This window comes from Chelon labrosus, assembly GCF_963514085.1.
Source record: "Chelon labrosus genome assembly, chromosome: 10".
In the NCBI taxonomy this organism is placed as follows: Eukaryota; Metazoa; Chordata; class Actinopteri; order Mugiliformes; family Mugilidae; genus Chelon; species Chelon labrosus.
Window position 1 is genome coordinate 25,245,899 of NC_140360.1, and position 23,850 is coordinate 25,269,748.

Genomic DNA, 23,850 nt, shown 5'->3' on the forward strand with positions numbered 1-23,850 from the left:
TGTGTGTCTCTCCTGCAGACTGTGAGTGTAACATCGCGGGGACTCTGAGCAGTGTTGCAGAGTGTGCACAGGTGAGCAGTCCGTAACAAGACTTGTGAATTTCATCCTTGACTGTTATGCCGCGGTATCGACCTGTAAAGGTTAACATGCTATTATTAATCCACACATGATATATTTACACTGCAAAAATTAGGATTTGAAGTTTGGTTGCTCTTTATGTATTATAATAATTAAGATGAATCTCTGTTTTTACTGTTATCATATTAATAATAATAACTTTTTATTTTTCAGGAAACTGGTCAGTGCTACTGTAAGCCCAACGCCTGCAGTGGAACCTGTTGGACCTGCAAAGAAGGCTTCTACAACTTGCAGGAACACAGCTACTTTGGCTGCCAGGGTTAGTTTTAGTCACTAAATTGCAGGTTTATTTTGAAGACAAAGGCTTGATTGCCGTGATGCTTAATTGATTATTAATTTGTATGTGTGCGTCGTGCTTTTAGGTTGCCAGTGTGACATTGGTGGCTCAGCAGGTCAGTCTTGCCAAGAGAGGAACGGACAGTGTCTCTGCAGACCCAATGTGGAGGGACCAAAGTGTAACTTGTGAGTGGAGAGGAATTTCATGTAGCTTCAGTTTTACACTTTTACACCAGTTGCTTTTATAGTATCTCAGAACCAGTTGACCATACTCCCATGCCTATATGTTGTAAGATTAGAGATGATAGTTTGCTTCTGAATAGGAAATGTTGTACCCTTTTCTGCGTGAATGTGAATGAATTAATAAGTTTATCTAGAGAATATCTATATAAGCATTATACACATAAATACGGTAGATATAAAAGTCATCCCTGATGAAATATCAGGTTTTTGTGATGTAAAAAATGAAGATAAATTCAACTGAAAACCAAAGTGACACACATAAAAAACGTGCTGTTTTAACAGGCTTTTTATCCACAGTAACATTTTTTTAAATGAGACTTCTGTTTTTGCAGATCATGAGTTTTTAGCTTTTTTTTATACTTTCTAAATGGACCTTTGTGTGTCGATAGACCTCGTCAGGATCATTACTTCCCAGACCTCCACCACCTGAAGTTTGAGATTGAGGAGGGAACCATGCTGGACGGCCGACCGGTGCGATTTGGCTACAACCCCCTGGAGTTCCCAGACTTTAGCTGGAGAGGTTACGCTCAGATGAACCCCATTCAGGTAGGAACGTAACCTTTTACAACTCACCTTGGACCTTTTCCATTGATCTTTACAATGCAGGAGTATGTAACAGTACCTACAATGTATTGATTGTGTGCAGATTATTATATATTTTACTTATTACTTGTCTTGTAAAACATTTTCTACTGTGAAAAACAGTATCATTTGATGGTTTTGGGTATGATGTATGCAGTGTTTTATATATGGATGTTTATATGACTGTGGCCCATCATTTATGCTTCTGTTGCACGAAATGGACAGATTGATCCATTTGTGTGTGGCATTTCTCTTTGGTGGAATGACTTCTCAGCACGTTTATATCTCCTCATATATATTTAAAATTTTTACTATTTACGTGCTCTTGTGTGGGTGGAGTAGTTTCATGTTAATAATATCAAGTAATGCTGGATCTTTTCAACCAATAAAAGTTTGTGCAGAAAAGTGGAACTCCAAAGAGAAATGTGTTGGGTTGTATTTGGGGATAAAATTGTGCTGCTTTTGGTGGTAAAGGTGATGGTATTCGTCTTGGTTTTTCTGTTCGTTGTTTTCTACCGTCTCTTCCCTTCTTCGCGTACTCTGTCCCATCTTCCTTGCTCTCTTCCTCCATACTCGCCTCTGTCCTTTGGTAATACCTCATCTCTTCCTCCCTTCATCTCTTTAATCATTTTTTACTGCCCTCTTTTCTCTCTTTTGCTGTCCTCTCCTCCTCCTTGTGCTTCCATTATTCTGTTCCTCTTATATTTCTCCCTTTTGTTCCAATATATCATATTTCTTTGTAACCCTGTATACCTCCTCCTTTTCTCCTCATTGTGTTATTATCCCCACTTCTCCACTTCTTTACTTCTACTCTATCCTAATCTTCTCCCCCTTCTTTTCGGTCTCTCTCCCCTCCCTCTCACCCTGCCGTTGCTTGCTGCTTGCCGCCTGCTCCCTCTGTAGTCCAGAGTGTTGGTGTCGGTGTCAGTCAGCTCTCCAGACCTCTTCCGTGTGGTGCTGCGTTATGCCAACCGGGTGGGTGCGGATGTTCGGGGCAGGGTGGCGGTGATAGAGGACGACTGGAACTACTACTGTGGTAACTGTAAGTTCTGGGATGGGCCTTCTTACTCTGGCCTTCTATCACTTATTCCAGCTTTGGAATAGATAGTGATGGAAGAGAAATGTCTTCTTTACTTCTTCTTGTGTCTGCTTTCTCTTGACTTCCATGCTTTGCTTCGGGTTTATGCTGTGTTCCAAAGAGTCAAGTCAAAACAGTTTTTTTTTCACATCAGAACTTAAGCAAGCTCTCTCTGTCCTGGTACGTGGAGGCCGATTTCTGCTTTTATCCTACTGACCGGCCACCCATACAGATCTCAAACGGACCATTAACAGGAAAAACAACTGAAAGATACATCGATGCTCATTAACAAGCTCATAATCATGCAGGGAAACAACTTAAAAGAACAGAAAAAAACTAGAAATAGACTAAACAACAGTCAACCCAACAACTTAGGGCAAAAAAAAAACTTATAAATAATATACATTTATATGTATGAAGGTGGAAGTTCCTTTGAAAATTCAAGTATTATACTTGAATGAATGAACATCAGACTTATATGGCAAATACATGGTTAGGATCATTTCAGCTCCAAATTAAAAAAATATAAAAATGATGGTAACACAGGACACTTCTATGCTACATTTTGACTGACTTGTTTGGAATATATCATAGAAATCTACTCTCTCATTCTTCATCCTTAAGTCCTATCAGGTCTTTATCTGTCCGATGAGACAGATGATGGAGGTGTGTGTGCGAAGGTGGTAGCTGGTTTTCAGCTACCACCAATGGCAGTCTCTGCTCCCGCTCCATATAGTTTCCTCTTTAGGGCCACAGATCAGTGCAGGTTTATCAGGAATTTAAGGGTAAAAACTCACATCTTCAACTCTCCAAACTCCCTATTTTCTCCTTCCTATTCTTCCGATCTCTCCCTTTGGACTTTGTCGCTGTAGACTGCAGTGAAGCTTCAGGTTTATGTGAGCGAGGCAGACGTCTATCTGACTCGTTTCATCCTCAGATATGTAAACTCTGAGGGCGTCACCTCCAACGGTAAAATTACGGCCTATCAGGTTAACCGCAGAGGTACGTTTCCACCAATCACAAGTGTGTTTTTTGTTTGTTGGAACAAAACAACAGTAGATGAATGTATATCTTCATGTTTTCGCTCCTGGGTTACTGTACAGGTTTACACGTATTCAATTAAATCTTTTCACATGATTATGATTCTGTTCTGCTACACAGTTTACATACATCTAGAGTATTCACTTTGCTCTCCAAGTTATAGTTTCTCACACTAATATAGGTTTCAGTGTCTGACGCCATAAACTCTTGGTTTGTTTTGAAGGTTCAGAGCAGTCCAAACAGATCGTCTTTGCTCCCAGTGTGGAGCCGACCTTTGTCAACGTCCCCCAGAATAATTTTGTGGAGCCCTTTGTGCTGAACCCGGGAACGTGGACCGTGGTTATAGAGGCTGAGGGAATCATGCTGGTGAGACACACCACATATGTTGTGATACAAAGCCATTATTAACACAGATAGCACAGATGATGCTGCATTTTGTTAAGATGATCAAACACGTAAATTCTGAAATGAATCCTGTTTTATCTTCAGGATTATCTGGTCCTGCTGCCCAGTGCCTACTATGAAGCTCCTATCCTGCAGATCAAAGTGACTGAACCCTGCACGTACAGTTCTGTACCTGAACCCAACCAGAAGTAAATATGTTCATATATAACGTATTTCTGGTATCATTATTGAATATGAAAGGGCAAATGTGTTTCTGTTCAATGCTAATGCTCTAAATACTGTACGCTGAACTTGGTATTTTCTACATTGTGTTAAACTGGTATTAAACTTTCTGTATTATTAATATAAGGCTACGGCCTGAAAGTCATTAGCCTTGATTAGCACAAAGACTGGCATCAGCTAGCCATTGCAGTTGCGTACTTTGGCTTGGTTTGGTTTAAACAAATATATAATTTAATCTTCATGTGTAAGTTGTGCTGTTAGAATTACCTTTGAACAGACTCAGAGTGCTATCAATCTTCTTTGCAAACTTGACAAAAAATACACAAAGAAAATATATTTCCTCAAATATTTAACACCAATTGATGTCACAAAGATGGGAACCATAAATAACTACGTTATTTGTCTCTGTGTGTGTAGCTGTCTGCTGTACCAGTATCTGTCTCTGGACTCCTTCCCCTCCATCTCTGGTAATGACGCCAACTGCCGCAACGATAACCACCTGCCGCGCCCCTGCCCAACCGAGAAGGTTACCCCACGGCATCCCGACATGGCCGTCTGCAGTGGCTATGATGTAAGGAAAAAAAAAAAGTTTGATCACAAGGATCTTTTACCGCAGCACGGGATTAAATACATATCTGTTCATTTCTGCTGCAGATCAGCGTGGAGCTGCGAGCGCGCCTGTCGTCTCCAGGTGACCACGTCCTGGTGGTTGAATATTCAAGTGAAGAAGAACTACCGCAAACTCTGTCTGTCACTATCAACGTGCCCGGTGCACGAACGCACCGCGTCACCCTGCTGCACTGCAAATACAGGTACCAGGGAGATCTGACCTGAGATTCAGTACTTCATTTTAATGTAACCAACTAATTACACAAATATTTGATTATTTAAGGCTTAAATCTTGAATAAATTATATTAGTTCAACTTGGATTGGACTTTTTATTCCATTTATATAATAATTTTATGGGCTAGTTACTTTGCAGATTGAAATGCATAATGGAAAATGATTATTATTATGATGGTATAGTACATGTTAAGATAAGCCTTTATCCTAAAGAGACATTTAATAAAGTAATTTAGGACAATGCCATCCTTTGAACAGGGCAGAGGATAAGAGAGGATGCTATGTTTGATGTATCTGCAGTGAAAAGTCTGTGTTTGTCTACAATGTGTGGAGTCAGCAGTTTACTGTTAAAGCCCCCGCCTCATCAAGTGTGTCAACAGCTCCTAATCTTCACGTCTGTGTGGGCTTTTGTGTAGCTTCCTGTGTCGAGTGGTGGCCATCGATGAGCAGAACAGAGTGGCAGTCTTCTCCCTCCCTGCCAACGCGGAGATCCAGCTCACCTCCGACCGCGCCAGCTTCTTCCTGGTGAGAGGTCACATAATATAAACTTCATGAACTACATGATAAAAAACAAGATCATGTTCAGATTTGAGAATCCGAATTTTTGATGAATTACTTTTCTGTTTGCTCTAGACAACCATCCTGTGTTTTTCTTTCTTGTCTTCAGCACAAAGTGTACCTGGTTCCTAAAGACCAGTTTACCATGGAGTACGTTGACCCCAAAGTCCACTGCATCAGCACTCATGGACAGTTTTCACCTGACAGGTAAAAAGTGATTTAACTGTTCATAAATGTATAATTCTTCACACGGATAAAAGAACTTTTAACCATCTTCTTCCTTCTCTCTCTCCAGTTCATCCTGCGTCCCCTCACGCTTCCAGACTCCATCAGACTCTCTGGTCCTGAAGGAGGGCCAGAGCTCCTCCATGCAGGAGGAACCCATCCCCGCCACACCTGCTCCAGCTCCTCCTCTGCCCTACTATCAGAGAGACGAGGTGCCCTGGACAGGAGGAGACAGACCTCCACACGCTGCAGATAACAGCGACCACATCCGGCTGGACTCAGTGCAGGTAAAGATTCAAATATTTCATAGTTCGGGAAGTATTATTTTAATAAACTGTTTGAGTTATTACAGCACATATAAAGTGGTTAAAGCATCACCTAGGCTGAGCTGTCTCCTCATCCCCTTTACCCAGAATGCAGCAGTATACTCGTCGCGCGTCCACTCCCTCGGCCGTTACGTCTTCATCCTCCACTTTCACCAGCCCCTTCACCCCACTTATCCTGTGCAGGTTTACATTAACGGAGGACGAATCTGGCAGGGTGAGAACTCACAGTGTTTATAATACAGAATCTATTATATATATGGCACTGAAGAAGATCCAACAACTGTCTAGGAAGACAATAAGATCTTTGATAGTAGAGTTGTAGCGGAAAGTTAATGAAATGTAACACTGTTATTGGTTCAGGCCGCGTCAACGCCTCCTTCTGTCCGCACGCTTTCGGCTGCCGGAACGTCCTGGTGTCTGAGAATCAGATCATCCTGGATGTGACAGACCACGAGTTCTTCCTCACAGTGCAGGTACCAGCGGGAAAGACTCTGTGGCTGGTAAGTTTTACTGCTCTGTTTTTATTTTACATTTTTTTTGTGTGCATAAACTCACCTGCTGTAAAGACGATAGTGCGCTCTTATCGGCTCGTGTCCACTTTCAGTTTCCCTACATTCACTTTTGCAAGAAAAACCACGACATCTCTATGGTGCTATGTTGCATTCAGGTTCTGTGGGAAATCTGCATTAGCATTTGAATCATGTATTAATGTCTTTCTCTTGACTTCGTTTGGTGCTTCACTTAACAGATAATGTTTGACCATTGCTAGATGATGGCAGTAAATCAAAGAGCTGAAGCGACTCAAGGGTCATGAAGTCACAAAAAAAGAAAAGAAAGAATATTCTTGTTGATAAATTTCTCTAATCTGTTTGCCACTGTGTCTCTTCAGGATTATGTGTTGGTCGTTCCTGAGACGAGCTACAGCTCCAGCTACCTGAATGAGGAACCTCTGGATAAATCTTATGACTTCATCAGCAACTGTGGCCAAAACAGCTTTCACATCGAGTCAGTATCTTAACAGTCCAATATCTGCTGTAGATGTTTCCATTTCATGGGCCATTTTCGGCCTGATGGGTGTTTTACTTATAAAAGCTGTTTCCTCCTCCCTCTCTTCATCTGTCCAGTCCGTCCTCTGCGTCTCCGTTCTGCCTCAGCGCAGCCACGTCCCTGTCGGCTTTCTTCAACAACGGGGCGATGCCCTGCGCCTGCCATGAACTCGGGGCGGAGAGCGACACCTGCCAGCAGTTTGGCGGCCAGTGCCGTTGCAGGCCGAACGTGATCGGACGAGACTGCTCCATGTGTGCCACGGGGTACTGGGGATTCCCCAACTGCAGACGTGAGTCTTACAGATAGCTAGCTTGGTCTTGTCACATGTATCATAAATGTATGCATTTTCTTTCCTCACAAACTTCAGCAAAAAAACTAAACTTGATGAGCAGACAGTAAAGGGTTATTTTATTACATTTATTAGAGCTGGTTGAGACTGGTTTGACTGATAGATGACTCTAAAGCTGAAAACAAACTAAAAAAAATGGTTGTTCTCCTGTCTCCTCTGCAGCCTGTAACTGTGGTACACGCTTATGTGAGCCGGTGACTGGTGATTGCATCTGTCCTCCGAGGACTCTGCGTCCAGAGTGCACCCAGTGTGAGCCTCAGACGTTTGGCTGTCACCCAGTGGTGGGGTGTGAGGTCTGCAACTGCTCTCGGCCCGGCATCACCTCTCCTGATGCCAGCTGCGACACGCTCAGCGGACAGTGCAGGTACAACAAGGCAAAACAGAGGAAATAACCGTAGCTGATGGTGCCTCCGTTTCCTGTCATTTCCCCTTGGTTCTGTTTTTTCATTTTGAATCATCTTCACCAAAAAGTCAGGCTTCTCAAATATCAGGCCTGTGTTTAGAAATGACTAAAAAGGCAGTTACCTAATGCCTGTTTTATCTCCTGACACGATCTTGGCTGCGGCTGTCTCGCACCGTCACACACCTACAAGCTTAAAGAGCTGAACTTGCCAACTCTTGTCCGTGTTGTCTGGAAGCTGTCGGTTTTTTAACGTTCAGCTCTAAGGGCTGCCAACAATAAATCAGCTGTCTCTCTCATCCTTACCGGCTTCTGCTATTCTTTCTCCAGTGTTTGGACCAGTTTTGCCACTGTACTTTGCCCAAAGTTTCTGGCCCCTAGCAGGGTGCCAGTCAGCGTTGTCTTCACACACTTCACAAACACAATGGTAGTAGAGAAGGCAGTCGACTTTTACTACTGATCACACAAAGGCTTCCCTTGTTGTCATGGCGAGTCTTTTTACAAACTTTAGTGTTACATGAAGGACTTTTTTACTAGTCCTTGATTAATCCTTTCCTCCAGAGATCAATGAATGAACAAATCTTGGAAACTCAACTGTTTCGATCAAATTTAAAGGAATACTTAGAAACTTTTCTCTGCTTTGCAAATCATTACCTTAACACTATGTTTTTTACATACATATGATTGATTACATATGAGCTGTAAAATGAACTGAGGCCATTACTACGCATGCACACATTCAGCTCTCTTTTCAAATCTAGATTCAGAGTTCTTCCCTCATTTATTGTAATCAGATGAGTACTGCTGATAATTCAGCATGAAAACCAGACTCTGTCTCTTTCTGTCTCCCCCGCATTAGAGCTAGCCATCTATTTTTCGGCTGACTTGTGAGAATCAAGGCCTTCAAGATATCTAAAATCGCTTCTGTCATGCCTTCCTCTTTCCAACTCAAAGCAGAAGAAGGAATGTGTCAGTTCTTTCCAGACAAGACCAGGATGCAAGGCTGGAAGTTTTTTTTCTGCCTAAAGATCATTTAAGATACTAGCATCTGCAGTAAAACACACAGCTACAATACATGCAGCCTGCTGCTGGCCATCAGTGTATCTATTAACAAGTAAAACTATTTGATTTGTGATAGATAATGGCAGGTAAGCAGTAAAGGACTTTCAGGTCTCTCTGCCCTAGGGGAGATAGATCCCCTCACATGAGCTGCCTTCTTCTCAGGGCTTCTTCCTGTTGAAAGGGTTTTCATTGCCACTGTTGCCTTAGTGTTCGCTCTGGGGATTTCAGGTTCTGTAAAGCATCTTGAGATTTGTTATATGAACAAAATAAAACAGAAGGTGTCAGAGTGTGAGATTTACATTTGACCAGTTCACAATTGAATTAACAACTTTTTTATTCCAGGTGTAAGAACAACGTCGTCGGCCGTCAGTGCGACCGCTGTGCCCCCGGTTTCTATGGTTACCCCAACTGCAGGCCATGCGACTGCAATGAGGCAGGAACTGAGGAAGAGGTGTGCGACACCTTCACGGGACAGTGTCTCTGCAAGGTCGGGACGCACACTCACTCACACACGTCCTTCTGAGCGCCTCCGCCAGTTTGTTTGTCTGAACCCGCCGTGTGTGCTCTGTACCTGCAGGAGAACGTCCAGGGCACTCGATGCGATCAGTGCAGAGTTGGTACTTTCCACTTGGACCCAACCAACCCAAAGGGCTGCACCAGCTGCTTCTGCTTTGGAGCCACCGACCGCTGTCGCAGTTCTGACAAAAGACGCACAGAGGTACTCGTGTCTGATCACATCAGTTTTACAACACGTTAAAAAAAAATCTTCAGAAAAAAGAATCGTTCAACACAGGATCTGATGGTTCTGGCAATAGATAGTCATGTTTTCTGCAGTGAACAGAGATGAAGAGCCCACTCCAGATCCTAAGGGGATGTGCTGTTAAGAAATAGCAATTAATTAATAAATGTGATATATGGAGGCTGTGGAAACCTGTTCTCTCAGATAGCTGATCCTACACAAACACAGAACTGTCTTCCAAATTTTCTGCATTTCTTTTTTCTAGAAATATTTTTCTAGCTTATCTGCTTCCCTCAGTATTCAGTCATCAAACAGGTCTGCTGTTACCACAGACACCTGGAGAACTCATGTCCAATCTCAGGTTCTGGGTAATGTCCACCTTCACCAATGTGATGAACACTGATGCATCAATCAATAAAATCCACTGTTGAATTTGCACCTAAATTGCTTTGCAAAATTTCATTTATAATTGTCAACCCAGCCTCCGTAATTGTCATTTAAGAAACAGGCAGAAGGAAGCAGTGAGAACTAGATGTTCTCAGGTAATACTTTTCCTGTGTAAAAAGGGCTTCATTGTATCCTGCAGTAACCATCACTTATTAACTTGTAGGTCATGGACATGAATAACTGGGTGCTGCTTGGAGCAGACAGACAGGAAGTACCGGTGGCAGTGTATCCTGGTCAGGACCTCGTGGAGGCCGACCTCAGCGACGTGCCCGATGTCTACCAGGACCTCCACTGGCACGCACCAAAGACATACCTGGGAGACAAGGTAAGAGAAGACAGCATGTAGAGCTGGTAGAAAGAGTATAGTTGCTGCTGGCTTACCTTTTATGTGTGATACAGATTGTACTGACAGCCGCGATGGACAGATTTGATCATTAGACTATATATACATGAGTAGAATCCAACCAACAGAACAACTAACTTGTGGAGTCACATGAACAAAAAAAGAACCATTCAGCACTGAAATAAAATCTCTTCGTTCTCCAGAAACCAATCACAAGACTGTTTTTAAATAAACACACAACTGAGATATTTCTGTCAACTGTGTCAATTATAGTAATTACAAGTCAGGGAGGAGCAGCCAAAACTGGATTTTTTTTGTTGATTGTTGTGGAGTCCAGTGTGTCTCTTTATCTTTATGGGATGTTCTAAGATATTTGGATGTGTATGTAGTTTCAGCTTATTTAATTGATCTGTTTTTGCTCTGGGAAGGTTTACTGAGAAGTTTTATCTGACAGAAGTGAAGATGAGAGACACTAGAGTGGCTTTGTCAATCAAAAATGGAGAGGAACGGAGACAAGTCGCAGCTGGAGGCTGAGGTTAAGAACTGGGTATTGTTTGTGTCCTAGTCAGAGCTGTCCTCCTCCTAACTACCAAACGGCTCCTCAGTACTGTTTGTCTGTAATGATGGACGGGTTAAATGCAGACAATTGTGCAATTTAACTTGAGGACAATAAACACTCTTCTTCTTCTTCTTACATGATATTTTATTCCGCCTTCAAAGTTCACATGAAGGATCTGTGTCTGGAAATATTTAGCTGAGCTTCCATTTAGATCAGTGTAGATGATGTTGAACTGTGAACGATCATATTTTGCAGACTGAAGAGCGGTTTGAAGGCTCCTCTAATCACTTTCTCCAGTGTTCCATTGTTACCGTGCATGTCGATTCACTCAGGTCGTCGCCTGTTTTGGATAGACGTCACTGGCTACGTGGGTCTTGTGGAAATATCAGTTCGATTGCACGAGTTTGGGGAGTTAATATACACTATATTACCAAAAGTATTCGCTCACCTGCCTTTACTCATTCTATGAACTGAAGTGCCATCCCATTCCTAACTCATAGAATTCAATATGATGTCGGTCCACCTTTTGCAGCTATTACAGCTTCAACTCTTCTGGGAAGAATGTCCACAAGGTTGAGGAGAGTGTTTATAGGAATTTTTGACCATTCTTCCAAAAGCGCATTGGTGAGGTCACACACTGATGTTGGTCGAGAAGGCCTGGCTCTCAGTCTCCGCTCTAATTCATCCCAAAGGTGTTCTATCGGGTTCAGGTCAGGACTCTGTGCAGGCCAGTCAAGTTCATCCACACCAGACTCTGTCATCCACGTCTTTATGGACCTTGCTTTGTGCACTGGTGCACAGTCATGTTGGAAGAGGAAGGGGCCCGCTCCAAACTGTTCCCACAAGGTTGGGAGCATGGAATTGTCCAAAATGTTTTGGTATCCTGAAGCATTCAATGTTCCTTTCACTGGAACTAAGGGGCCAAGCCCAGCTCCTGAAAAACAACCCCATACCATAATTCCTCCTCCACCAAATTTCACAGTTGGCACAATGCAATCTGAAATGTACCGTTCTCCTGGCAACCTCCAAACCCAGACTCGTCCATCAGATTGCCAGATGGAAAAGTGTGATTCATCACTCCAGAGAACGCGTCTCCACTGCTCTAGAGGCCAGTGGCGGCGTGCTTTACACCATTGCATCCGACGCCTTGCATTGCACTTGGTGATGTGTGGCTTGGCTGCAGCTGCTCGGCCATGGAAACCCATTCCATGAAGCTCTCTGCGTACTGTACTTGGGCTAATCTGAAGGTCACATGAAGTTTGTAGCTCTGTAGCAATTGACTGTGCAGAAAGTCGGCGACCTCTTTGCACTATGCGCTTCAGCATCCGCTGACCCCTCTCCGTCACTTTACGTGGCCTACCACTTCGTGGCTGAGTTGCTGTTTTTCCCAAACGCTTCCATTTTGTTATAATAGAGCTGACAGTTGACTGTGGAATATTTAGGAGCGAGGAAATTTCACGACTGGATTTGTTGCACAAGTGGCATCCTATCACAGTTCCACGCTGGAATTCACTGAGCTCCTGAGAGCGGCCCATTCTTTCACAAATGTCTTGTTTCACAGTCTGCATGCCTGAGTGCTTGAATTTATACACCTGGGGCCAGGCCAAGTGATTAGAACACCTGATTCTGATCATTTGAATGGGTGAGCGAATACTTTTGGTAATATAGTGTATGTATTTTGCTATACTAGCCATTTTACAAAAAAGAAAATGAGATTCAGCACTCACTGCCGGTTTCACAAACTGTAAAAATTGGAAGTTCTGTATCTGCAATTTAATATACAGCATAAGAAAATTAGTTATTGTAGGTAAATATCCTCTCATACAGGTGCATACAGGTTGATATGGAGTTAAAAATACTGAAACAGCATTAAGGTAAACCTGAAGGTGGTACATGAGAGACACAAACAGAACATGATTACAACGAAGTTATAACAAACACACCTATTTCACACAGACAGATTAGTCCCGCACCACATACGAGCTGTATGGATACAGATCAGTGTTTGGTCTGGGAGAGTGACTCAGCAGCATTGATGGTTCCATTTCAACCCCAGAATGAATCCCGTTACGCTCCATGAACCAGCTACAGAGTCCAACTTGCCAAAACCTGCTGAAGAAGAGCAGGCATTTTATCTTCCCAGGATAAAACGCAAGCCGTGGATCTGGTTTCTGTTTGGTTGTACAGTCAGAAAATAATCTGTTGATGTCTGGATTAAGGGTTCAGAAGTTTGGCTGGCTTTCATGTCTATCCTTTCTTTCAAACTTTGTGCCTCATTGCTGCCGGCCCCTGTTTCTCCAGGTCTCATCCTATGGAGGTTCCCTGAGGTATCGTCTCCACACTCAGACCATGAGAGGAGATGTGTTGTCTCTGCCTGCTGAAGCCTCCAGACCTGATATCATTCTGAAGGTACAAAACGCACACCCACATATAATATCACTGTGACTTTGAGTAATACACAGCATGCTATACAAAAAGCACAGATGTCTGCCAGTGTTATGACACACCTTAGCAAACACACTGAGAGATCAATACAAATACGTTCACCTGCCAATTACTCTGAGTTTCGTATGTTTTAATAGAAATATGATAGAGAACACATGCTTTTATACATCACTGCATGTTTAACAGTATTATTTCCACTTTGTTCTTGTGCTGCAGGGTAACCAGATGACCCTGGTCTTCATGGAGCGGGAATACTCCTCACCTGAAGAGCCTCACCTGGGGATAGTTCACATTGTGGAGGTAGAGTCACTGTCACATACTGAACATTCCTGGGATGTTCAAGCCACTGTACACAAGGCAGGAGATTTTAACATCCAGACACACACAGACTGGGGTCATCATGTTAGATTAGTTGGTATTTATCATCTATTTTCTTCCTAGACACAATGCAAATGAAACAATATTCAAAATTATCCAAAATATGTAGAATTTCAAGCATAGATGTATGCACGGTGTGAGGACAGATGCTGTAAGAGGAAATATTTTGCAAGAAACTGAATTTGTGATGTTGTGTGTAATGCTCATCATCAGCTCATGTACATTTTAGGTGGTTAGTTTACTGTTTACTGCTATTGCTACAGCTGCTACTAATTCTACTGTTTGTGTCTCTATTGGATTAGGTTGTGTGATTAGGTCTTGTGTTGCATTTTACCTTGGCTAAATGCTGGATAAAACGGTGCAGGATAAATACCAAGTTAAGAATGATATACCAATAGTGGTTGCTAGCAAGTACAACTGAAAGGAAACCGTCCAAAAATATATTATGTGAGATGTAACTCATCACACAAAAAATTAGCCACTGTAACCTCCAAATGTGTACCTGCACTATTATGACTTACTTTTATGGCAGTCATTATGAACATACAGTATTAGAACAATTTTCATTACTGCATGAATTGACTGCTAAAAAAAGTCTTAAAGTCTGTTCATGTCTATTCCCGTACCTCCCCATTGTGGTGGATCACTGTGTAATAAAGAAAATAAGCGATCAGGATCCTTTTTAATCTCTTCCTCTCAGGGAAGCTTCCGCCACGCTCAAACCGGTAACTCGGTGTCTCGGGAGGAGCTCATGATGGTTCTGGTCGGGCTGGAGTCTCTGCAGATCCGAGCCCTCCACTCGCAGTCAGCCCACTCCGTGTCGCTCCGCGGCGCCGTGCTGGAAGCAGCAGAGAGTCTGCCCACCGGGCGCCATGCCAACAATGTGGAGATCTGCATGTGTCCCGCTAACTACCTTGGAGACTCATGTCAGGTGAGGGACCAGATTGTTTGGGTGGTGGTTTATATTTAGTTTTATATCGAACATACTCTTCGTAATATTACTACACATTCTAAGTGTTAAGCATTTGGGACTGTTGCTAGTATTTCGGGTTTGCAGGAGATCACAAGTTTTCTCTCTGTATAGTTGAAAAAAATGAGACATCAATGGTTATGCGTGCTTACACGTGTTTATTAAATGTTTATGCTTTTACACCTGTGACCTTTCATGTATTACATCTTATTGAGAAAAAGTTTTAGAACTGGAAGAAACCCCAATACAGACATGTAGTGTTGAAACTATTAGGATATTGATCGATTAGTAGACTGAGAGATGAACGTCATGGGGTTCCAATGTCTCATTTTTGGAAATGTCTCCTTTGGCTCTCTGAATATTTTTTTTCTTTTTGACATTTATTATTAACAAAATGAGAATAAAAGCCAAGCTAAAATCAATATTGAAAGTAATAATGTTCTTCCCTCTGCAGAAATGTGCTCCAGGTTATTATAGAGACACCATCGGCCTGTTTCTGGGCAAATGTGTTCCCTGTAACTGTAACGGACACTCTGACCAGTGTCTGGATGGATCTGGAACCTGTGTGGTGAGAATATTTTTTTAATAAACATACAATCTCTCTCTTGATACCTTTCCTCTCTGACATTGTTAATGCTTTACTATTTTTTGTTCCCTGTCCTTCAGAACTGCCAACATAACACCCTTGGCGACCACTGCGAGAGGTGCCAGGGTGGTTTCCTTGGTAACAACAGTCTTGATGGGCAGGCTGTGTCCTGCGCCAGTTGCCCCTGCCCGTTAAGGGTCCCATCAAACAAGTTAGTACTCTTCCTTTTATTATTTTTCTCTCCTTCTTTTGTCTCCAGCCAAACTTCTGCTTGTATCGTTAGTTTTATAGGACACATACAGTCCTATGTGCTTTAACATTTTTTCTTTGTGTCTGTAGTTTTGCAGAGGGTTGTGTGCAGAAAAGTGACAGGATGCAGTGTCTGTGTATGCCAGGTTATGCTGGACCAAACTGTGAAAGGTAAAACACCTCGTCAACACAGTTGCTTCATTAAAATGGACACTAATACTCCACTAATAGTCAATAGTCCCAGACACAATGAATCAAGTGTGTTCATTTAAGAGAACAAAGGGAAAGGCAAGGCTATATATACACACAAGTGGGCAGAGGGGTGAAACTAATGAGGGTAGAGCACACAAGGAGAAACCATTGAAACAACTAAAATGGGAAAACACAGGAAGTAACACTAAACAGGAAACACCAAGGAAGAACTTTACAAAATAAAACAGGAAACTGAAAACAGGTTTACAGGAAAACTTTAAACACAGAACAATGACAGTAATTCAGGAAAGAAAAATGTATTCTGTCATCATTAAGGAGAACCTACTGTGGTTACATGTGTAAATGAAAGGTTTATTTACATGTGAACACAGGATCACATTCAAGCAGAAAGAAAACAAATATTCAGTACATTCACGCAATTTGCTGCAGTTACGTGTTAATAACTATGGGTCCCTTACACAGGTGCGCACCAGGTTTCTACGGCAACCCCATGGTTCTTGGCAGTAGGTGCCAACGGTGCAATTGTCATGACAACACAGACCCCAATATGCTGTTCACCGACTGTCACCCACTGACCGGAGAGTGCCTCAGCTGCATGCACAACACAGCCGGACCTCACTGTGACATCTGCGCTCCTGGTTACTACGGCGACGCCATCAGCGCCAAAAACTGCACCAGTGAGTTCAGAGAGCCTGCACAAGAACAAGTTCATTACCTGAATGAATGCCAGACAAAGAATTTTCTTAACAGCTAAATTCCAGTTCATAAAAAATTTGTTTAATTGTCTGTGTTTTGTTTTTGTTACCCAGAATGCAACTGTTCTCCATGTGGGACCGAGTCATGTGACCCTCATACTGGACAGTGTCGTTGTAAACCGGGAGTCACTGGACTGCGCTGCGAACGTTGTGAGGTAAGAGATGCATCTTTTAACCTTCATGGTGGATTATTAATTCCAAAAAATATAATAATGTACTCTTTTAATTAATTCGCACAGCTTGGAAGTCCTCTTTCATAAATCACCAGTCAGCCACAACATTATGACCACTGACAGGAGAAGAGAACATTGAACATCATGTGACAATTCAGTGTTCTGCTGGGAAACTTTTGGACCCCTTCAAATTCAGTAGATCCCAAACTGATCAAGTATCTGTGGGATGATTGACAGAGGACCCTCCCCTCATAGGACCCAAAGGCCCTCACTAACAACATTCTGTTGCCAGACACCACAGGACACCCTCAGAAGGCCCATGTCCATTCTCTGATGAGTCACAACTGTTTTGGAGGCACAAGGGAGACCTACACAATATTAGGAAGAGGGTCATAATGTTATGTCTCGTCGGTGTATACCAGAATACTCGCATGAGCTGTGTCTCTTAGTTCAGTCCCATCTAAACCTGATCAAAGAGGTTTACACAATATTAGGAAAGTGGTCATAATGTTATGACTGATCGGTGCAAATAACAGTTGCAGGTATTGCCTGCTACCATGTTAGTTTAGAAAACAAATAAAAAAAAAATCTTCTGTGTCCTCAGCTTCACTTCTGCCTGTTTATTTTTATTTCTTTTCTTCAGGAGGGCTCTTTTGGCTTTGAGTCATGCGCTGGCTGTCGTCAGTGTGACTGTGACGCCTCGGCAGCTCTCGTTCAGCCGTGCGATCCTCAGAGCGGTCAGTGTGCCTGTCAACCCGGAGTCAACGGACCAAGCTGCAGACAGTGCGCTCCGGGATACTGGGACTACGGACCCAACGGCTGCAGGAGTGAGCAAATACATGAGACAACAGAAAACACAACACATTCACAAAGTTCACCTCTCTGCAAACTATAGTAATAATAACAGACTCTTCCCACCATCATAAAATGGCTTTTTATCATTTTATTGGTAACTTTGAGCAGTAATCATTTGTGAAGAAATCATTTGTGAAGAAAAAGCTTCTATTCCAACAGACCCACAAACAGTAGCATTAGTATGAGCAGCATTAGTAGCAACTGTAGCAATAGAACAAAATAATTGTACAGTATTCATGCATTTGCAGGGATATGTGAATGCACCCTGGAGGTAGATTTTTTTTTGCCATGTAAATTACCCTCAAATCAACTGTCATGCTTACACTTTTTTAACAATCAAAACCCTCTCTGTCCCTTCCAGAGTGCGACTGTAATGGAGGTCGCTGTGACCCTCGGAGTGGAGAGTGCCGCTGTCCCGACGGGATGACGGGGAAGCAGTGTGACACCTGCTTACAAAGATACAGCGTCCCTAAAGTGGACCGCACTGGCATGCACTGTGAATGTGAGTGAAACATACTGCTCACAGCAAATTAACGGTTGAAACAGAAATAAAGAAAGCCCAACATTCTTAAATACTGTGTTTGTGTCTGTCTGCAGCATGTGACAGCTGTGTCATCGTCCTGCTGGAAGATCTGGACAAGATGAACGAGGACTTCCAGTCGGTGGCCAGTCAGCTGGGTAATCTCAACGCCAGCTCCATGGCCTGGGCTCAGCTGCACAACCTCAACAAGTCTGTGGAGGAAATCGCTGTGAGTTTACGCACACAAACACACGTGTGCTGTTGGTGCCGTGTTGAAGGCAGGTATTTATTTATTGAACTCATCTTCTTGTGATTGTAGCGTGCCATAGAGAACTACAACAGTACGCTGGATGACAGCAGGAATCGAGCCGACTTGCTGGATGGCGAGATCATGAATATCGATGATGACATTAACGAGCTGCAGAAGAAAGTAGGAAACATACATACTTTACATTTTCTAAATAAATGCATTGATCAATGTTTTTAGGATTTGAGAAGTTTTAATTTGAGGCAGCAACACTTTTGTTTCTCTTCTTATCATCTTATTTTATCTAGTTTTCACTCAGAAGTTTTTTTTCTTTATCATAAATTGAGCAGATTGTTAGTTCAGGCTAGTCAAGCTCGGCTTACAAGCCCAGCCCACATCGGCTGACAGCTCAGGTGAGGTATGCATTGGCAAATCTCTTTTTAGGCACCTCATTTAAGCTTTTTTTTAAGCCTTTCATCTGCAAGCTACTTATCAACCCACCTCCACCTCAGCCTCTTGTATGATGTGGCTGTGTTAAGCAGTATTATTTCTGTGTCAGCGATGCCTGTCCCTTTCTGTATCGGGGAGGTCTTTACACCTGCTCTCCCTGAGCTTAGGGCGCATAGAAGAGCAGGGAGGTTCCACAACAGAACCATACCGCCACAAATGATTCACTGCAAATGCAAATAAAAGTTTGTTTTCGCTAAAGTGGTCCTGACTGAACTAAAGTAAAATAAAGTGTGTGTTTTGTGGTATTTTTAGGCTGCTGCCATGACAGACAGGGTTGATGACCTGCACAACAGTACCACTAACACATACCAGAGGGCTGAAGATCTGCTGTCCTTCCTCAACAACGTGACCATGAATATAAACGGTATATAAACATACACAGTTTCATGTACAACTCAAAATTATATTCACAATACAAAATACTATTTATAAAAAATGCGAAATCTGGTCTAGATAAACTGAAGGCTTTGACTTTGTCTAAGTTTGATAAAGAAATAGCTTCTAGACTACTCCTGCTTTAAATTATTAGGTACATTTCCATGTTGTTCAGGATACAAATTATTTAACAAATTTATTAACAGTTGATTGAGACACATTTTTTTAAATATGTTTTATGCATTTTTCCACAGACATCCTGCTGATGGCGAACCGGTCCTTGTCGAATGAGACTGACGCAGAGCAGGACGACGATGAGAGGGAGAAGATCATAAGGGAGGTGCAGGCCATGCTGAGGGAGATGAGGTACAGGAGCTGTGTGGGACAGAAGAAACTGGCCGAGAAGGAGAAGATGGAGGCGGAGAAGTGTGAGTTTATTTACATACATCTTTTACTAGATGTGGAACAGATTGCTGCACAGAGTCAGCATCTCACTGGACAAAAGTGATTCAATTTCAGCTCTTCCAGAACAAAAAGAAGCTGTAGTTGTGATCACCTTCTTAAATCCTTCTCTGTGTCTCCGTCCTGATAGTGTTGAATCGTGTTAACAAGGAGCTTTCGGGGAGTCAAGAGGAAAACAATGACTTGGCCAAAGCTATCAGAGACCGTCTGGCCCGCTTCAACTCTGAAATGATGGACCTCAGAGACGCCCTGAACGAGGCCGTGAACAACACCGCCAGAGCAGCAGAGCTCAACAACGTTAATGAGGAAAACCTGGAGGAAAATAAAGTGAGTTTACAAGAGAAATCAACACGAGCAGTTTTAAAGGAAAGAATCTGATGTGGAACTACTCTGTCTCTTTCAGAGGAGGATAGAAGAATTACTGGCGAAGCAGAAGGAGGTGAACGACCAGCTGAGCATGGCTGAAGATGATGTCGCTCAGGTCAACAATATGCTGCCCATGCTGCAGGACTCCAAGGAGGTTAGGATAAACAAGCACACTGAATTGATTATGTAGCTTGTTGATTATATAGCTTCACTGCAAATCTAACGCTTAAGTAGGGATATTAACAATCATTTACAGATGTTAATATTATTAGACCTACAGATACAAATCACAGCAAGGTGACAATGTGCCTTAACCACCAGGACACACTGGGAAATTCTCCTGTTTTAACAGTTGTGATGTGTGTTTTGCAGGAGTATGAGCGTTTGGCGGCACAGCTGGATGGCGCCAGGACTCCATTGGCAGCAAAAGTGCAGAATTTTGCTTTGACTGACTCTAAAATCCCACTGGTGGAGGAAGCAGAGAAACATGCTGAGATGCTGAACGCTTTAGCCATGAACTTGTCCAGGTGAGAGACTAATTAGCTACGACCGTATAGTCTTCATCTGCCAAAGGAGGCCGTCAAGTTTCACTGCTGGGAACAGTAGTGAAACTTGAACTTTCATCATGAATTAAGAGAACATATAACTATTTGTCAAATGTTTGCAGTTTGGTAGCAGAATCCAAGAGGGATGGAATCGTAGACGTCACACAAGCTTACAACAAGATTATTAACAGCATCAAGGAGGCAGAGGAGGCTGCCAAGAAAGCTGACAAAGCTGCCAATGACACGCTGAAGGTATCAGATGTGTATTCTTTTCTCTGTTTGAATACCTATGCATGCACAAATTCAAACTACTATTATTTATAGTTATTAATCTGTAATATTGTAACACTGGTGTGTGTTAACAGAACGTAAAGGACCAGAACCTTGGTCAGGTTGCTATTGCTCTGAAGAACCACAGCATGGAGCTGAAGGACGAGGTTGAACAACTAAGTGATGAACTGAACAATGGTAAACACAAACATACAAACATGTTTACATCAGTATTTTTTATGAAAAATGACACAGTGAAATTGTGTAGAGTCTGGCACACTTACTTTAAGTTTGAATCGAATGTCTCCCTGCCACTCAGACCTGAAGCCTCAGCTAGACGATGCTCAAAAGCGCCTTGAAGATGCCAAGACCAAACAAACTGCTATGATGAAGGATTTGGCAGCGGTTCAGAATAACCTCAACTTCACCTCAAGTACGCACAAACACAGACAGAAGCTTCGTCCAGGTTCACAACTTATAAGTGCGTTATTCTGAACATTCGTGTTTCTCTACGGTGAACAGATGTGAGTCAGGAGATTGATGAAGTGAAGCGGGCAGCAGATCTGGCAAACACCACGGCCACCCAAGTCAACGACGCCCTGCGACCTATTAAAGAACAGCTAGACCAATGGCAGAAGACCTACGGAGACGCTAACGCCACAAACGCTGACATCAACAACGCCCTGATGGACGCCAACAACACTGGTAGGAGGCTTGGGAATGTTTCTCTGTGTACTACGGTTGTCAGTTGCCAATAGTAGGTAGACTTCATTAGGCTTTTGAAGAGGGTTCTCCTCAGCTGTTATCAGAAGTCACTTGTATAATAATTATACAATATGAAAAATAAAATTAGAACAATCAAATAAATAATTCGTTGATTCATTGAAAGTAAATTGTCTTAAGTTTTGACTGTTAATGAGACAAAACTGAGGATGTTAAGTGACTAATACAACACTCTATCTTTACTCTCATTGTAGTCAACAAGCTAGGGGAAGCCATTCCTACTCTCATGAAGAAGCTGGATGAACTGCAGAATCACTCCGCACAAATGCCAAACATCTCAGAGAACATCAACCGCATCCGTCAGCTCATAAAGGAGGCCCGCAATGCCGCCAGCAAGGTACTCACGGTCATGTATCCGCCACCTCAGACAATATTGAACTGAATTAATTACCTTATTAATTATAGCAAAGAAGGAGACCCCCCCCCATGATATGTTCTTACTGATTTTTTTCTATCCGACATCAAGGTGGGTGTGTCAGTGAAGTTTAATGGGAAGTCAGGGGTTCAAGTTCGTACACCGCCCAACCTGGCTGACATGGCTGCCTACACCTCCATGAAGTTCTACATCACCGTGGCCGAGGGCACACAAAAGAAGCGTGACACAAGCGCAAAAAATCAGTTTGTGTTCTACCTCGGCAACAAGAACGTAAGCATCATCATGGCAACGTAGATCCCCAGTTTGTGTTGACTTTTATTTCATGTTGCAACTGTCGTCTATTTAATGATTCATTAAATAAGGTTGTTGTGCCACTCTGAACATAAGAGTATATGGTGTAAAGTGGATTTGGAAGTAAAACGTTGTGCTGCTTTTGAAATCTTTCCCTGTGTCTGTGGTGTTTGTAGTCCAGTAAGGAATTCCTGGGGATGGTGCTGGAGGGGAAAAGACTGCGCTGGTACTTAAACATTGGAGGAGAAACTGCTGACGTGGTGGTGGCTGAAGACGTCCAGTCTAAAGGAAACTTCAACACCGTCATCCTGGAGAGGTAAAGCACACGATAACATCTGAATATTCTGCAAGCATTCAGTATGTTGCCTTTTGTTCATGAACAAGAGAGTTCATATTTCTCCAATTGTAGCTTCTCTTGCAAAATCCAGAATAAATAAAAATAAATAAAATCCTTCCCCTTACATACGAGCCCCATAATGACCAAGCTCCATCTTATGGTAAAGACCTAATTGTGCCTCTGTGAACAAGCTCCCAGTTTTGGTTCAGTAGGCTGACTCCCTCTCCTTTTAAGAACAGGCTAAAAACCTTCCTCTTTGATTCACATACTGTATGTGAATCAAGCCCCATTCACACATATCAACATAGTGAATGTGGTGGTAGGTTGCTTATCATTTCCACAGCTCATTGAATGTCATTAAAAGTCCATGTTCTCCTGTTGCCACATGGCTGCTAGTCTCTTCGTATGTGTACGCCTCTTATGTAGGCCTAGGCTGTTAGAGGACTTCCCATGATACCAGGGCCCGTATTCCTAAAGATTTTGAGAATCCTCTAAGAGAGCTCCTAACTTAGGGTGCATCCGAATAGTCAGTACATACTAACGTCGGTTAGAACGTACTACTCAACCGTCAATTTAGTACGTTATTTATGTATGCGAGCGAATAGTAGGCATACAATTCGGACGTACTGGGCAGCCATCTTGCCTGTCCTTTGACCCCGGATGTTTACATGTGACGCCGACACATATGACGCACACCGACGGATGCCGCGAAATTTTAAAGCCACCTCGGAGAAGTATTCTTGAAACAACCAACATTTTAAACTCAACATTTATCCTAATATACTTACATTTATAAACTTCGGTTGTCGTAGCTGTAGCTGTCACAACGGTCTCAGCCATTTTGTCTGATTTGATTTTCCCAGCGGCTCGTCTTCTTCTACGCTTAGCGGGCTCCCGCTGAATTGTGGGATAGCGTAGTGAGCTACCGTTGTATACTGTGGAGGTAGTAGGCCATCCGGGTATTTTTCGCCTACTAGTCGATGTCTACTAAGAATTCGGACGTACTACTACTGTGACGTACTGCGTCTCGCCTACTGAACAGTACGTTAGTATGGGTATTCGGATGCACCCTTAGTCTAAAAATTCCTAGCTAGGAGTCTTAGCTTAGGAGTGATTCCAGAACATTCTCAGAGAACTCTGAGCAAGGAATGGACAGAAACTCTTATCTTAGTGAGGAGGTGTGGTTGACCCCGTTGCTAGGTATGAGTCATCATTTCAAGAGGTGTGATTGGTTGATCCTAAAAGCTAGATAAAAATACA

The 23,850-nt window shown here is 42.7% G+C and overlaps 1 protein-coding gene across 2 annotated transcripts in view; it reads left to right on the forward strand.

The window, feature by feature from the left end:
* lama5 (laminin, alpha 5) overlaps positions 1 to 23,850 on the forward strand; it is a 91,639-nt gene that overhangs the window by 55,494 nt on the left and 12,295 nt on the right. Inside the window, exons 19-62 of one of the 2 annotated variants that reach the window (XM_084552540.1) lie at positions 19 to 71; positions 292 to 397; positions 501 to 600; positions 1,047 to 1,203; positions 3,190 to 3,319; positions 3,582 to 3,724; positions 3,848 to 3,951; positions 4,403 to 4,556; positions 4,640 to 4,797; positions 5,246 to 5,354; positions 5,497 to 5,594; positions 5,683 to 5,899; positions 6,026 to 6,152; positions 6,299 to 6,438; positions 6,828 to 6,943; positions 7,063 to 7,274; positions 7,497 to 7,698; positions 9,139 to 9,283; positions 9,374 to 9,514; positions 10,146 to 10,307; positions 13,186 to 13,293; positions 13,546 to 13,629; positions 14,408 to 14,638; positions 15,132 to 15,245; positions 15,344 to 15,474; positions 15,603 to 15,683; positions 16,188 to 16,402; positions 16,535 to 16,635; positions 17,297 to 17,480; positions 17,870 to 18,010; positions 18,106 to 18,257; positions 18,348 to 18,458; positions 19,038 to 19,149; positions 19,415 to 19,588; positions 19,753 to 19,949; positions 20,026 to 20,142; positions 20,361 to 20,515; positions 20,656 to 20,785; positions 20,899 to 21,001; positions 21,123 to 21,236; positions 21,326 to 21,508; positions 21,781 to 21,923; positions 22,053 to 22,232; positions 22,430 to 22,569. In XM_084552540.1, coding sequence (XP_084408666.1) covers positions 19 to 71; positions 292 to 397; positions 501 to 600; positions 1,047 to 1,203; positions 3,190 to 3,319; positions 3,582 to 3,724; positions 3,848 to 3,951; positions 4,403 to 4,556; positions 4,640 to 4,797; positions 5,246 to 5,354; positions 5,497 to 5,594; positions 5,683 to 5,899; positions 6,026 to 6,152; positions 6,299 to 6,438; positions 6,828 to 6,943; positions 7,063 to 7,274; positions 7,497 to 7,698; positions 9,139 to 9,283; positions 9,374 to 9,514; positions 10,146 to 10,307; positions 13,186 to 13,293; positions 13,546 to 13,629; positions 14,408 to 14,638; positions 15,132 to 15,245; positions 15,344 to 15,474; positions 15,603 to 15,683; positions 16,188 to 16,402; positions 16,535 to 16,635; positions 17,297 to 17,480; positions 17,870 to 18,010; positions 18,106 to 18,257; positions 18,348 to 18,458; positions 19,038 to 19,149; positions 19,415 to 19,588; positions 19,753 to 19,949; positions 20,026 to 20,142; positions 20,361 to 20,515; positions 20,656 to 20,785; positions 20,899 to 21,001; positions 21,123 to 21,236; positions 21,326 to 21,508; positions 21,781 to 21,923; positions 22,053 to 22,232; positions 22,430 to 22,569 — 6,175 coding nt within the window. Of the gene's footprint in view, positions 1 to 18; positions 72 to 291; positions 398 to 500; positions 601 to 1,046; positions 1,204 to 3,189; positions 3,320 to 3,581; positions 3,725 to 3,847; positions 3,952 to 4,402; positions 4,557 to 4,639; positions 4,798 to 5,245; positions 5,355 to 5,496; positions 5,595 to 5,682; positions 6,153 to 6,298; positions 6,439 to 6,827; positions 6,944 to 7,062; positions 7,275 to 7,496; positions 7,699 to 9,138; positions 9,284 to 9,373; positions 9,515 to 10,145; positions 10,308 to 13,185; positions 13,294 to 13,545; positions 13,630 to 14,407; positions 14,639 to 15,131; positions 15,246 to 15,343; positions 15,475 to 15,602; positions 15,684 to 16,187; positions 16,403 to 16,534; positions 16,636 to 17,296; positions 17,481 to 17,869; positions 18,011 to 18,105; positions 18,258 to 18,347; positions 18,459 to 19,037; positions 19,150 to 19,414; positions 19,589 to 19,752; positions 19,950 to 20,025; positions 20,143 to 20,360; positions 20,516 to 20,655; positions 20,786 to 20,898; positions 21,002 to 21,122; positions 21,237 to 21,325; positions 21,509 to 21,780; positions 21,924 to 22,052; positions 22,233 to 22,429; positions 22,570 to 23,850 lie in introns of both variants that reach the window. The other variant, XM_084552539.1, reaches the window with a different exon arrangement.